The 14,695-nt window shown below is 50.1% G+C and overlaps 1 protein-coding gene across 2 annotated transcripts in view; it reads right to left on the bottom strand.

Moving 5' to 3' along the window:
- DNAJB6 (DnaJ heat shock protein family (Hsp40) member B6) overlaps window positions 1-14,695 on the bottom strand; it is a 51,484-nt gene that overhangs the window by 10,321 nt on the left and 26,468 nt on the right. For both annotated transcript variants that reach the window (XM_081038327.1, XM_081038326.1), the window contains exons 6-8: window positions 12,131-12,262; window positions 10,121-10,262; window positions 9,522-9,592 (exon numbers count right to left, since the gene is read on the bottom strand). In XM_081038327.1, coding sequence (XP_080894453.1) covers window positions 9,522-9,592; window positions 10,121-10,262; window positions 12,131-12,262 — 345 coding nt within the window. The remainder of the gene's footprint in view (window positions 1-9,521; window positions 9,593-10,120; window positions 10,263-12,130; window positions 12,263-14,695) is intronic.

Here is a 14,695-nt window from a genome sequence, read left to right as displayed (position 1 = left end):
GAGTGAGAAGCAAAGGTTAAATCATTCCTCTCCTTACCCAGAAACTGTGGCTGGGCACCTTCCAGAAGGAGTCGCCCACGTGCTCCCATTCACACACACTCTGAACCCACCAGGTCCACAGGACGACGAGGCGGTGACAGGGTTACAGAAAAGGAGGCCTCTACCCGCCGTGACACACACCACTTGAGTTAGCCTGAGCAAAGGGGCTTCCTAAGGACAAGTGTGACGACCGACTTCCCTCACTTAGTGCAGGCCCATCGGGCGCGGCCAACCCCACGGGGCAGTGTGCGCCTGGCAGGGCTAGTTCTTGGCAGTGCCGGGAACGCCCGCAGCCCCAGGGGGCAGCCTGCATGGCAGACAGTGAGAGTGACCCCGACCCACGCTGCCCACCGCCTGCCGTGGCTTCTGAGGAGAGAAACGAGAAGCGACAGGTGGGTGAGCAGATGCTGTGCCTGGAGACAGGCGGGCCGAGGGAGCCCAGTCCTGCCGAGGGCGGCCCGCGCTGGTGCCGGCCCCACTGGCATGCCTCATACCGCCTGCCTCCTCCCTTGGTCTCCTTACCCCAGCGCCCCCCGCGTGCTCACCTCCGAACTGCAGGACACAGCCTGGCACGCAGGTTTGCAAAGGTCCTGAGTGACCCGTGTCCAAGTTCAGAGCCACGCGTGCCCAGACGGCCCTCAGGCCTCTTCAACAACCAGTGGCTCTGCTTCAGGGCACAGCACGGGTCTGTCCCAGGGCGGCACGGACGTCCGTGCAATGCCTGCTCCCTGCCCACTAGCCACTCATGGCCGTGGGGACGGAGGCGGGGGCAGGAGTCACTAGTGCTGCCGTCTGCCGGCCAGCACTTGGCACACAGCCTGGCACCGTGGGCAGGCCTCCCCACAGCCACGACTCTGATGGCACGGTGTCTGGGCGCAACGCCAAGACGCACAAGAAACTCCCACACGTCTCCCTGCTCTGTGTGTCCTTGTCTCAGTGGCCCCACCTGCTGCCCATCTGACTCTTGTCCTCTGACCCCAACGTGCCCCAGGCGTCCGCTACGTGGGACTGAGGGTTCCTGCTTCTTCCTGCTTCGCTTGGAGGACTGAGCCTGCCCCGCAGGCTGGGGCAGGGCCCGGCACCACTGGGCCACCAGACATTTACAAACCACCCCGCCCGTCCACGTGTCACCAACCCAGCCCTGCAGGTGCGGGCCCCTGGCTGAAGCTCGGAGAACGCGGCCCTCAGCTGAGCTGCCTTTGCGTGTTCTGGGGCTCCTGCACCTGTCAACCCCGCATCCTGCAAAGCACCGCAGAGGCTAAAACGCAGCCTACGCTTCACCTGCAAACAGCCTTCAGCTCGGCTGCCACTGGGGCCCCAGAAGGACAGGGCCACGGGGCAGAGGCACCCGGTCCCTTTGCGGTCACAGCGCCCTCCAGGGAGCTGGGGCCCCGAGTTCAGGAGGGCGCCACGGCTGCACCCGATTCTCTCCCCCGTGTCAGGTGACGAGCTGCCCCCACACAGCCCCGGTCCGGACCCAAGCTCTGACTCTCCAGTTCCTAACTTGGGACACCGACTGTCTGGATGCTGGAAGTAAACACAAGGGTTCCCCTGGGCACAAGCCCTGCCCGAGATGACACGAGCTGCTGTGCCCTAGAAAGTTGGGGCATTCAGCCAAAATGAGCCTTTCTTCACGTGAGCAGCCATGGGCTCCACTTACTTTGAAAAACCGAGTCGGTCCACACCCACGTTAGGCACCGGACACGGAATGGCTGCAGTCCTGCTTTCCCTCCGGTGCCCGAGCGGGCGCCCACCCACCCGTCACCCGCAGCACCGGCTGCAGACGCCGCTGCTCGGTGCTGAGTGGCCCAGCGACGCGGAGCGGCCCGAGGAGCTGGATGTTCTCTGGCAAACATGTTCGCCTGCAGGGGGCAGCGCCTGCGACAGCACAATCCCACCGCCGAGGGGCCCGTCTTCCTGCGGAGCTAAAGGTGCCCGTGGACTGCCGTTCGCAGAGCCCGAGGGAGGCTTCACGCCTCCGCCATCACCTTCCTCGCTTTTTAAATGAGAACGGAGGTCCCATTACAAGGCGACGCTACTGTCGTCAGTGACCTGACACCACTCCTGTAAAGGTGACGTGACCGCCAGGAGGGCATCTCCAGGGGTGCCGGGCCACTTCCTCAGAAGGTGTGTCCAGCTCATTTCTGCACAAACTGCATGAAGAGGCAGCAGAAAAAAGCCCACGAAAGCCATGGGAGAGCTGACAGCTCTCTCTGAACACGGACCAAGTAACCTGTAAGTGAAGTTTCCTGAGGGAGGGAGGATGACACACGTCAGAACAAATCGTGTTGTAAACCACACGTTCACATCGCTGACAAAGCAACTTCAAGTGCTCCCACCTCATGGTCACAAAACTGAGCTTCTGAGAGGGCCCTGTGCCACACGCTCCAAATCAGGTTAACTGGACCCCGATTTTACAGCAAGGAAGCGGTTAGCAGCCTTGCTTAATTCCCCAGGACCAGAATGCAGCCACTGAAGCCAGAATCTGGACAGGCCCTGGCCAGCCCCTGGCCAGCACTCGAACAGTGGACCTGCCTCAGGCACCATTTCCAGAAGATTCTTTCATGCCCTGACTGGCATCTCATCTGACCCCCACACCTCAGTCTGAAGTACTAGGTTTCAGGAACTTTAACTGCTGGTTGTGACTCATGCAAATCCACAATTCTCATAGCTACTAGGACAATTCAACACCCCTGGGGCAGAGACCGCAGTAAGAATGGGGTCACATCAGCTCCAGTTGCTACAGGCCAGAAGGGAAAGGTGGAAAGGAGTAGGAGAAACCACTTACAAATGGCTCTTTAAGAAATTTTAAAACTTGACAACCCAACCCAACCGTGTTTTCAACTTTAGAACTCATCTCTAATTTGCTGCTTTGCAAAGGTTTGTCTGGGAAGGACAAAAATACGACTGCCCATTTCCACAACTGAACAAGAACCATGGAAACTGTTATAGGCGTCAACTCGCTCAGCACCCTAAGAGCGAGAATCCCACCGCAGGCTGCCCAGGCCTCTCTGAAGCTCTTCCGTCACCCGCAGCCCTCCGCGTCTACGCCTGCGAGTGCAAGCCCCCCTGTACCCCTCAGGATCGCCGTGCTGAACAGCCCACCCCAACCCGTCAATGCACGGACGATGACCTCACAAAGATACCAGCCAGGGTCTCACAAATATTCGTACACGGCACCTCCGGAGAGAACATAAAACTCCATGGACTGAAACCAGTGGTCACGGCCACTGCTGTCTCACCCCCAGCACAGTACTTTCTGAAGGCCAGCCACATTTCTGACTTCTTTCTGAGCCTTTCTAAACCTCCCATATCGTTCCATGGCTTACTAACCCATCCCACGGCTACAGAAACTTACCATCAATTAAAACTGAACAGTTCTGAGTTTAGCAATTTGCACTACATAGGGCAATACTCGAGAAAAGTCACGTCTAGTCCTACAGCCCACACAGAATGTACTGTTTTACTGTAATTTCTGCTAGCTTTCTCCTGTGCGTAAACGAACTAATAAAACCCAAGTTAGCTCAAGTTTACTTTGGTTTCAAGTCACACATCCCCCATTTGGAGGACTAAATTTACCAGAAAACACCCTGCCCTGTAGTTCCAAGTTAAATCAAATTTAAAAACAAACACGCGATGTGCCTTTCGGGAGCCAGAGCACACTGAGATCAGTAGAAGCTATGACAGGAATGTCCCTTCCAGCAGCTGGGGTGTGGCCCTCATCAAACGACTCAGCTCTTTCCTCAAATGGAATCCAAATGCAGCCCGGGGCTCTGGCTGATAACATGCAATGAAAGCAAACTTCCGCAGAAAGAAAGTCACTTTTCCCAAATATGTACAATCCAAGAGGCCTTGGTTGTGGACGGTTTTCTTTTGGGGGGGTTAACCGCATACTTACTCAAACCATGACCTGAGATTACCCAAACACCCAGAAACACATCACTGGCCCATTAGAAGATGCGTTCAGATGGAGGGCCAGACGTGCCAGGCCCCACACCCCACGTGCGACGCGTTCGCCCTCATGGAGCCCAGTGGACACATGCCAACACCACGGTACACGCTGAGGTCGGTGCCATGGAGCTCCGGCTCTGCACACACACCGTCTGCAGGACCCACGGCCAGGGCCACAGTGGTACGGAAAAGCAAGTGTGCGGCTGCTGACACAGAGAGGAGACGCAGACAGGACATGGGGAAAGCGTGGCAGACCACGCCGTGGCTCAGATGGAGTGGACAGGAGATGGATGATGTGGGCACAAGTTCTAAAGTGTCACCATCCAGCGGGGACAGAGCGACTACCTACCAGGTAGACACACAGCACAGTGCCGAGGTGGGGACGGCAGGGCCAGCGCTGCCACAACTGTCTCCAATGACAGCAACCTAAGGGATGTCAGGACTGGTTCTCAAAACTACTGGCGGAGGCGAAAGAGCACAGTGAAGGGCACGAAGGGGAAACCAAGTCAGAAGGTGCCCAGGCTCTGCGGTGCGGGGCGCAGGTCCGGGGGCACGCGGGTGAGGATGAAGGAAGGACACAGGAGCAGCCGCCCGCCCGAGCCCACGCAGTAGTAACGCCCACACTGCGGGGCCTGAGGATGCATCTCCAGAGGCCACAGAGCCCGGAGCCCCACGCTCGAGTACAGCTGCTGGCAACAGGGTGAATCCGACCGAGTGCCCCAAACAGGCAAAGGGCCCCAAGCCCGGCCGGCGAGCTGCCTGCTTCCGCGCCCAGCCCAGCCCCGCGCAGCAGGAACGGACCGGGTCTGAGCTCAGCACGACTTCGTCAGGACACAGAGGGTCGCCATCATAACGACAGAAGTACATCCTGAAAAGGCACATAAAACAGAATGGACATGCTAACTTTTGTAGGGTCACACAGACAGAAGATGTGTTTTTCTAAAGACACAGCTGAATCCACATAAAAATTCCACAAGTGAGTCTCTCATTTCTTTTCATTCTCTGAAATGCTGCCATCTGTTAAAAATACGTATTTTAAACCCTTTAGGCTAAGCCAGACCTGTGCCAAGGAACTGGTGCGCTACCATCACAGTGACACCGTGAGGACAACGGCCCTCCTTCAAACATGTCACCTTGTCCACAGCTGCAGCAGTGACGACTACTCACCTCACGTTCCCAGGAAATCCTCTTTCAAGTTTAAAGCACAACTAGATAACACATTAATTTTTAAAGGCAAAGAAAACCATGACCGTACGGTAAAGCTATGTACTTCACTGCTGTATACACACTCCACGGAAGTGGCTACTTTCAAGTACAAACACGACCCCCAAAAATGCTGCTCATAAAGCTTCGTACTTTAGATCACATTTCCGGCACAGCTAACCCACACCTTCTGCATGTTCACATCTCTAAGGGAAGATTAAAACAGATCTTTCGCTGATGTGTTAAGGGCCAAAGTCTTCTTTCCCTTTCTTTAAAAATCAATCCTTAACAAATTCACTATGGGAGAACCCTGATAAGCTGCCTCCAAAAAAAAAAAAAAATCCAAAACAAGCAAATTATGAAGTCAAATTTCACAGTGGGGAAAGGACAAAATAACTATCCATATAGGAGAACAAGTTACTGTATGCATCAAACATTCTAGATGGGTTAATATTTTAAACTTTTTAATACAGTGAATAGACAGTGGACTTAACCAAGACAGAAAAGACCCAGCAGAATAAAAGCTCACAGACGCGACGAGGTAAAAGCCCACTTGTTCCTGAACCCTCCGTTTCCAAACAACAGATTTTTTACAGGTAGTGTCTTGAATGAATATGGAAATAAAAAAATACAGCTGATTTAGAAATCAACAAAAATGAAGAATGTTGTATAAATCAAACTTGAAAGTAATTTTAAAAACTCACCTTTGTGAAAAGGCTGCAAGCAATATTCTGCAGCAGCGCCTGTGACAAGGGAAGGGAGTAGGAGGGAAAGATGAAAGCTGGACACTGGCTGGCAGAGGTCTGTCCGGAGACCTGCCAGCTACTGCTTCCTGGGGGACTGAGCAAAGCAGGTCGGCGCCCGACTACGTCCTCTTGCTAGAACCAATGGACGGGGACAGCCTGAGCACACACTGACCGAAGCCCCCGGCTCTCAGCAGGAGGGACTCGTTCAGTTGTAAGAGGGCTCACCAAACTGATGACAGAGAGAAAACGTACACAAACCAGCCATAATTGAGAAACACTAAAGCTCTCGGGAACTAGACGACGTGCTAAGACCAGAGGCTATACGGGCAGACCGAGTGTACCCTGGGAGACAGGCAAGCGTGGAAGGCTTCGCAAGTGAACAGGCACGCTGACCGTCAGCCCAGGGCCCGGGCCGGCCCTCCTCACACACCCCAAGCTCTGGGTAAAGCTCCAGCCAGAGGCCAGCGCCGCCGCTGGGCTTCTTTTCTACAGGCAGCAGCAGCAGGAGCCAAGTGCCAAGGCATCAGCTGCTATGTCAGCTCCTGGTGTTCCCTCTCCTTTCACATCGGGACACAGCCGGGGAGGGAGGAGCAGCAGACGGGGCGGGAGAATGGCCTAGAAAAGACCAAGTGGAGCCACCTGCAGTGCCGATGAGACAGACGCAACATAAACATTTGCCGTTTGGTGGTGCAAGCAGATGTCACAAAGACGCCGCGAGCCCTCAAAGCAGACACTTGGAGACTGGGAGAGCACGTGCTCCAAGGGAACAATCCCACGTCCCGGGCATGGCAGAAGACAACGCCACCTGGGCCTGGTTTACACGGCCAGCACTGTGGAGGCTGCACGTGCCCGAGCCCGAAGCAGCAGGAATAGACCTGCCCTAGCGAGCACTGCAGTCCTACCGGGGCCAGCTCCACACCAGGTCGTTCTGTTTTTGGAAGGCTGGACAGGAGGACACGAGTTCTCCATGAAGCATGTAACTCACCAGCTCGAAAGCTCAGTCAAGGCCCTCTAAGTCATTCCATAAAATCAACAGACACAGGAGCAGGGAGCAAGCAGCAGGGGACAGGCGAGGCTGTCTGCCGCCGCCTCCATTTCTCTCAGTGACAACACTCCCAGGGCCGCAGGTTAGTACTAGTCACTGGGAGGTCTGCACGTGTGACTGCCGGGAGGAGCTGCTGTACCATCTGTCCCTCCTTGGACCTTTCCAAACAGAGCACAGAAAAGCACAGCAGGAGGTACCACACGTACCCTCAGGACTCTGCCCTGGGGGATGAAAACATCTCCCATCTTTACTGACAGCAGACAAACGTGAGCACACACGTGATGACAGATGGCAGGGGGCCGAGGGGTGGCACCCAGCCCCACAGGACTGCACGCCCACCGGTTGGGACGACTGCTCAAGTTTCCTGTATTCAAAGGCATTCAAGACTACAGAAAGGTCTTCAAAGCACAGACAGTACAGGGACGAACAAATGACCAGAACCTGTCATGTAGATTAAATGCTCTTTTCCCAACTCATTCCTTCGATGAGTGATGCCACCAACTCCAGAAGCAGCAGCCTAACTGTTCCGAGCTGCTCCCACGGCACGCTAGACACGATGCTCCAGGAACGAACTTGGCTTTCAAAATCCAAAGAATAAGTTCTGACAGCAAAAAATAAGTTCTCTATTAAAAACTTAACAGAATTAACACTACTATCAACACACATGAAGAACAAAGGCCATTTTGTCAAATGGGATGGTCCCCTCCAGAAAACTCCACCAAAGATTCCTTAGGTGTCCAACATCTTTTACCTGCAACACCCATTTGAGTGAACTGTTCACAGCTGGAGTTGCACTGAACACTGTCTGGACCACCCAAGTACATCCATCAATTTAAAGCCACGGTTATCATTACAGTGAAAGGCTTCTGGGAAATGAACAATTACAGGATGGACCAGACTTCTCATTTACCTGGTACCCCTGGGGGACCGCAGGCCTCTCTCCCAAACAGTTCACCCCACCCACTAATGAAAATGCAAGACTAAGAAGTTTCAGGTATTTATTTGAGTTTCTCATGTAACAAACCATTGGTCCTACAGCATAAAGGAAAGGCGGCATTCTGGTACTAAAATGGTCATCTGCGAAACTAGATTTCACACCAGTTTTCCAACGTACGACGGACACCCCCTATCCAAAGGCACTGAGTGCTAAGACAGCATGTTTAGGCATCTGTTTTCCTTACTTGAACTGTCTTTGAATACTTAAATCTTGTGAGACTTTTATAGCTCCTGTGAGATTTTTTTAAAAATACCTGTTATTTGTTTTCAGCAGTAAAACATTTATATTCTTTAAAGACGGGGGTGCCATGCTTTTCCATACGTTTCCAATGAGGCCCACACTAACTGTCAGGGGGCTGTCCTGCTGACTCCCCTTCTTCCAACAGCTCTCATGCTCTTTATTTCCAAAACAAAACTGAGGGGGGGAATTTAAATACAGTCAACGTCCTGTTTAATATTCCTCTGGGTGGAAATTCTGGTTTTCCGAGGTGACGGTGACAGATTTTAGATTGAAAAACAAAAGAAACACCTTTATTTTTGCCCACATCTGGATTGCTCCATGATGTTACTATGCAGTCCTTAAATGAGCTGGGATCAAACAGAAGCTGGAAAATGAGAACGTACTGTGAAGAGCAAAAAACTCTTGTTTTTCTAGTTGTTTCTGCCTTCCCTGGAGAAAAGTAGGTTTCCATGTTAAAATCTCCAATGAGCCTCTAATCATTATTTCACATAAACAGACAATCTTCACACACTCTCCATACACTGAGGAAAACACACACGGTCAAGTTCAGATGCACATACATTCAGGAAATGACAGGGAGGCCCAGGCACAGAATCACACGGACACAAGAAGGCTACAGGTCCCACTCAGGGAAGAATGCACCAAACACATTCGCATTTATTTTCTTTTTCTTTTTTTTTTTTTTTAAGCAAATGACAAAGACCCAGTTTACCAACTTTACTTTTTAAACCTAAGCTTAACATTACATATTTAAACAATTGTCAAAACTTACTACGTTGCCAGCATTCATGCACAACTAGAAAACATCCTCAATTTATATTAAATCAGAAATGTATTACCATTAATGCATTAATATCTTTCATTACTAAATATTGGAAACAACTGAAATTATTTTGGTGAAGAGTCGGCTGGCAATGCTAACTGCACAGCAGGGGACACCACTTGACTCGGGTCTCAGACACAGTGGAAAGCAGGTCCGAGCAGCTGGTGTTAGTGGACGGAAGTCACGGCCACCTTGGGTTACGATTCAGAACAAAGCAAAGTGCATACAGAGATTTACAACAATTTTAAAGACAAAAAATGGTCCTATCATGTGGTCCCACAAGAAATCAAACGTCTATGACAACAGGGCTCCGAGCTGGGTATAAATACTTTAGATCAGGTATGTTATACTGAAAGTCGAGTTCGTCTGAAATCTTCACAAACTGTTCCTGTTAGTCCACACAGGGCGTTACAGCTAACACCTCTGTTACGCGCGTGTTGAGTTACTTGTTATCCAAGCGAAGCAGCTGCTCCTTACCATTTATCGTTAAGGACTTTAACTGGCCGTCTTCTTCAACTTCCACTCTTTCTTGACCATTCTCGACAATTCTGGAGAATAAAACACATTTCAGAACTTGTTTTCGAAGTAAACATATGTGTAAATGTATATGCATATTTCAAAGGACATAACTGCCATAGATACACATGAATCAGAGATTTTGAGGTTGAAATGCAGAGCTGAAGCCAACCTGTTGACAATAAGCCTTTCTTTAAATGGATTTATACTGACAGTAGGTTTCATCCCAAGTACACTATACATGAACACGAAATACATGCACATACTGGTAATCAAAATGCTCGGGGTTTTACTGTTGCCAGTTTTCCCTTTACCATTCTAACAGTGCCAGCAAAATTTATTACTCATTATTGTACTGCTGTGTATTTAAAAAGGCTCTAAATAAAATTACTTCTAATAGTTAACATTAAGCGAAGATTTAAAGCTAAGTCCTAATTCGGAGGCTGAGGGGCAGGCGCGTGTGGTCAGGTGTGCGCAGCACGTCCACTTCACACCAGGGATGGGGGCTCCAGTAACACTGACCGGCTCACTGCACCCTGAAATACAGAGCCCACTGTTACCTCTTTGTGGTGATTTTTCTGCCGTTAACGATCTTCGTGGACGTTGATATGGATTTGAAGTTGCCCATCCCACTCCCACCAAACGCCGTGGAAGAGAATGAAGTGAGGCCTCCGTGACCCAGTGATCCGAAGGAACTGAACCCTGTGGGAAAAGAGGACAAGGAGATTAGAGACTCGCAGGCCCAGTACTTCGTGCACAACTCCGAGGCAGACATCTCCTGTCAGCCGTGTGGCCCTTGAGCACAGAAACGGGCCCAAGCCTGGCGCAGCCGCCAAGCAAGCTGTGGCAGAGCCGCAGTGGCACGGGGCAGAAGCCAGGCCCTGAGCCCAGGGAGCAGAGGGACGGCGCCTGCACTTCAGTCATCTACTGTCTCCGCTGACACTGAGCTCGCTGGACCTCACTGGCATGTCAGCCTATTTATAGGTGATTGACCTGGCACCATGCACCACGGAGACACTGGGCTGGCACCGTGCTTCTGTATCTCACGGGAACAGTGACTTCAACCAACCCCAGGATGGTAAGCCCAACCTGCTGACCCTCCTCGCAATGTGACCACAGAGGATAAAAATCTGCAGTAACGATCTGACAACGTAGGGCTCTCCAACTCACAGACACCGCTCTCAACTCCATGGGAGTCACACCACCGACATTCCAAACCTGATTCCTACGAGTCACACGAACATAAACTGACAAGCGTCTGCTTTCCTTGTGCGCTAATACCCCACGCTCCCTAAGCACAAGTCCGCCAGCTAGGCCTAACACTGTCTAGAGCCAGTGGTGTCCAAAACAAACAGAATGGGAGCAAATGTCATTTTAAACTTTCTCATGGCCGCACTAAAAAAAGGAACTGGCAAAACTGATCTGAACAACACACTTTAGTCCAGAATACCCGTGATAGTGCCACATACAATAGAGAACCTTTCACAGCGGCTACGCTGCCTTGCAGAATCAGTCCCTGAAACCCAGCGTGTATGTCACAGCTGTGACATGTCTCCATGCGGACCAGCCCTATCGCCAGTGCTCAGCGGCGACAGTGAGCTGCAGCCATCACACAGACAAGCATAGGTCCAGAGTGAGCCTGGAGCCACATAACACTTTACAGGCTCCTCAGGGTGAGAGAGGCCTGCATCCCACACACACACACCTCATGCCAGCCACACACTTCTTAAATGAAGTACTATTTTGGTATTTTTAACCAGCTGTCTTTCACTCTCCCTTAAACTCTAGCATATTACCTTTAGCGTTTAAGACGTGGTATCTAAGGAGAGGCTTTATGGGAGAAAAGTACATCTAAAATTGTGGTTTCTATTGAAATCCAATCAAAAGGATTTTTCTAGATATTTTGAACACATTTGAAGGGAAGAACACTGAGCTGTATGCCACAGGGCAGCCTGTAGAACAAACCACTGCCAATTCTCACCATGCAGCATTTAAAATAAAAATGGCATCAGAAAAAAACAAGCTGCAAACGTGAGATTCTAATTCTTTGGGTAAACACACAACTCTGTCGTGCCATGTGCACGCCCCAGGAGTTGGTAAGTGTCTTTGCACAGACCACAGCCCACTGCTTGTATACTGGGCGTTCACCACCGATCCCACTTCCCCCACGGGCGCAGCCTGGCCAGGGTCACAGAACATGGCTGTATTACAGCCCCACCTTCTGAGGCCATCAGCTCACTCTCTTAGGACACAGCCTCAACGTGTGTTTTACCTGCCAAGGAGATTAGATAAACAGGATTTAGTAAAATTTTCTAAGTGGCATACTTTGCAGTTATTTACCGAAAAACTCATTCCTCCTTTTAACTAGGAACTTCACTGTTTAATAGTAAGAGTAAATGGCTTTTAAAGTGTAATGTCCTTGAGAAGGTTTGAAACACTGCAGGTAAGCACAGATTTTTACACTAACGGCTGCTGCACCAGGACACACACAGGCTGCCCAACTGCACAGCGAGTCCGTCCGCAGCACCGACCTGTTCTGATCCCCGAGATTAAATCAAAGGACTTGATACCTGTGTCAAAAGAAGGAAACCCTCCTCCAAACGACGGGAACCCAGTGAAGGCGGAGAAGAATGACCCTGTGCCTCGGCTCCTGTTCCCACGGGGGCCCCTCCGGTTGCCAAAGAAGTCCTCGAATGGGTCGTCTGAAAACAAACAGATGCATTTTGTAAAATGTTCTTTCTGTGTTTTTTTTTACGTTTTTTTTTTAAGTGTGTTTTTCTAGGACCCATCAGTCAAGTAGTTGTTTCCATCTAGTTGTGGAGGGCGCAGCTCACAGTGGCCCATGTGGGGATCGATCCAGCAACTCTGGTGTTACAAGCATCATGCTCTAACCAACTGAGCTAACCAGTCGCCCATGTGAAATCTTTATTCACCTTTATTTTTTCATGGGAGAGCTGCAGTAAGGGAAAACGGGTTAGTGCCCATTAACAAAAACTTACCACGAAGTTATCCTAATGCAACACATCTACAGATACGCTGGGAAGTCCATTTACCCAGGAGTCTCACTCACTCGTTTAATTCAATATAAACAGGACTCATTAGGGACTAACCCCCAGACTGTTGGCAGACCGTTCGTGCACGCTTCCAATCAGAATAGGAAGCTGTTTCAATGCAGTCTTTTACTGCGAGTTCTGGGAGATACGGTCCCAGCGCCACCCTTGGAAAGGCTGAGCTGGGCTGGTTCTCACTTAGGTTCTTAGGAAGCGGTATTCCATGCAGTGTAGGCTGCCTTCTCCAACGTTAATTCAGAAATGAACAAAAAATGGATTATAACATATTTGTAACAGAATGCTACAGCAAGGGAGGCAGAATTTAATAGCTGGTGATTCTGGGCCATGGATGTTTGAGAATTCCTTTTAACTTTTCTGAAAATCTGACATCTCAAAGAACTTTTTGCAGGTTCAGTGGACGTCCAATGTGAATAAATGTTAGCTTCAGGAGTAACACTGTGCTCTAGTTTCATGACAATCACTAACAAGTAGGAGGGAGTCAGTGCTGCTACTGGAAATACCAAAATGCTCCTGAAAATAAAAATAAGATTAGCCCTGACCATTCAGGGCTTTTTTCTTTTTTTTTGGTTATCAATGAGCATTTACTAAAAATATGAATTATACAAACTTTTTAGAAATTTTATTGAGGTTGTATGAAATTAATCAGTGCTATATTTTGCAGGGAAATGGGAATTCTGTGAGAAACACAGAAGGAATCCTGACGGATGGTTAAGACAGAAATGAACGCCGGAGAAGGAGAAAAGCAGCCCCTAACACAGACTGCAGAATCAGCATGGCGTACTTTTCAGACAGGCCAGGAATGAAGCAGGGAGTTAAGAAGCTACCTGAGCAGGAAAAGATGACGACAGAGTGAATACAAGGGAACACGTGGTGAGCACTGAAACCGAGTAGAACGTGAGATTCGGATGCAACTTGGGTTCATACGCACACAGCACCTCGCTGAACTCTGCAAGGTCACAAAGGATGGCAAAGGTAAGTGTGCCTGGTCCCTGGCCTCCGGGGTGATGAATGGCTGCCAGCCAGGCCAGGGCAGCTGAGAACGGAGGTGGGAACACAGAGGAGAGCTATTCCTAATGAAAACCAGTCAGTCAGCTTCATCTACTGCTCATTGCAGGCCTGGAAAAGGAAGGGTCCACTTAACTACCCAGGAGCTCCCTGATGGCTTGTGCAAGTTCTAGAAAGGACAAAGCGCTGGAGGAAGGAATGTGCAATCATGAGGCAGCCCCCTGGTGGGTGGGCAGCGGGGAGTGTCAGTCAAAAAGGTAATGGATGAGGGGGGCTATTGTCCGCAAGAAGGTAGTTAGCCCCCAAATTTCAGAGTTCGCAACTTAGTTCCCACATTCCACAGTAAATGCTACCCCTTAAAATTTTTTAATGCATTTATAAGCTACTTTGTAAACCAGGGCTTCCAAGTCCCAATATCATATTGAGAAATATGAACAGAAGGAGAAAGACTTAAATCATAAACTTTATCTAAAGCTAGTAACATTTTGTGGGTGTCTCCAGACTTCAACCTATTCAAATAACATCCACGCACCTAGTAAGTCCCCTCTTACCTTGCTCCCACGGCCTCCACAGCAGGCCTGCACACCCGTGTGCCAGTCAGGGGTCAGCAACGTGCACACCGCCCGCCACAGTCGGCGCAGCTCAGCAATGGATCGTTACAGTGACACCCACTGGGTAACAATTCTCTCCCTCTCCCCTAAGCCACCCAACCACAAAGGATTCAGAGGACCAGCTTCAGACCTTTCCTCCCCGTACGTGACTCCCTTGCATCACTGCTGTAAAGACTGGTTGTAGTGTCTTTAGGTTCCTACAGCAACTAAATCCTTCAAGGTTATTTGCAAGTCCTTTGAGTGCAACTTAAACCAGTGTCTGTGTGACACCACAATTAAGCAAGTAGTTCTAAAATGTTCATACACTAAGCTAAATTAACACTTTCATCATCATAAAAACAACTTCTTTAGAAGCTACTTTAAAGGTCAGTTTAGAAGTATGTTATGAAAGTAAGGCCAGTGGCTTTTCAAATTATGTTTTCTTCTATCATTTTTTAAAAATCTATTT

This window comes from Rhinolophus hipposideros (assembly GCF_964194185.1).
Source record: "Rhinolophus hipposideros genome assembly, chromosome: 25".
Classification (NCBI taxonomy): Eukaryota; Metazoa; Chordata; class Mammalia; order Chiroptera; family Rhinolophidae; genus Rhinolophus; species Rhinolophus hipposideros.
Note: the sequence above shows the minus strand (reverse complement) of the source record. Positions and strands in the feature narration are given on the sequence as shown.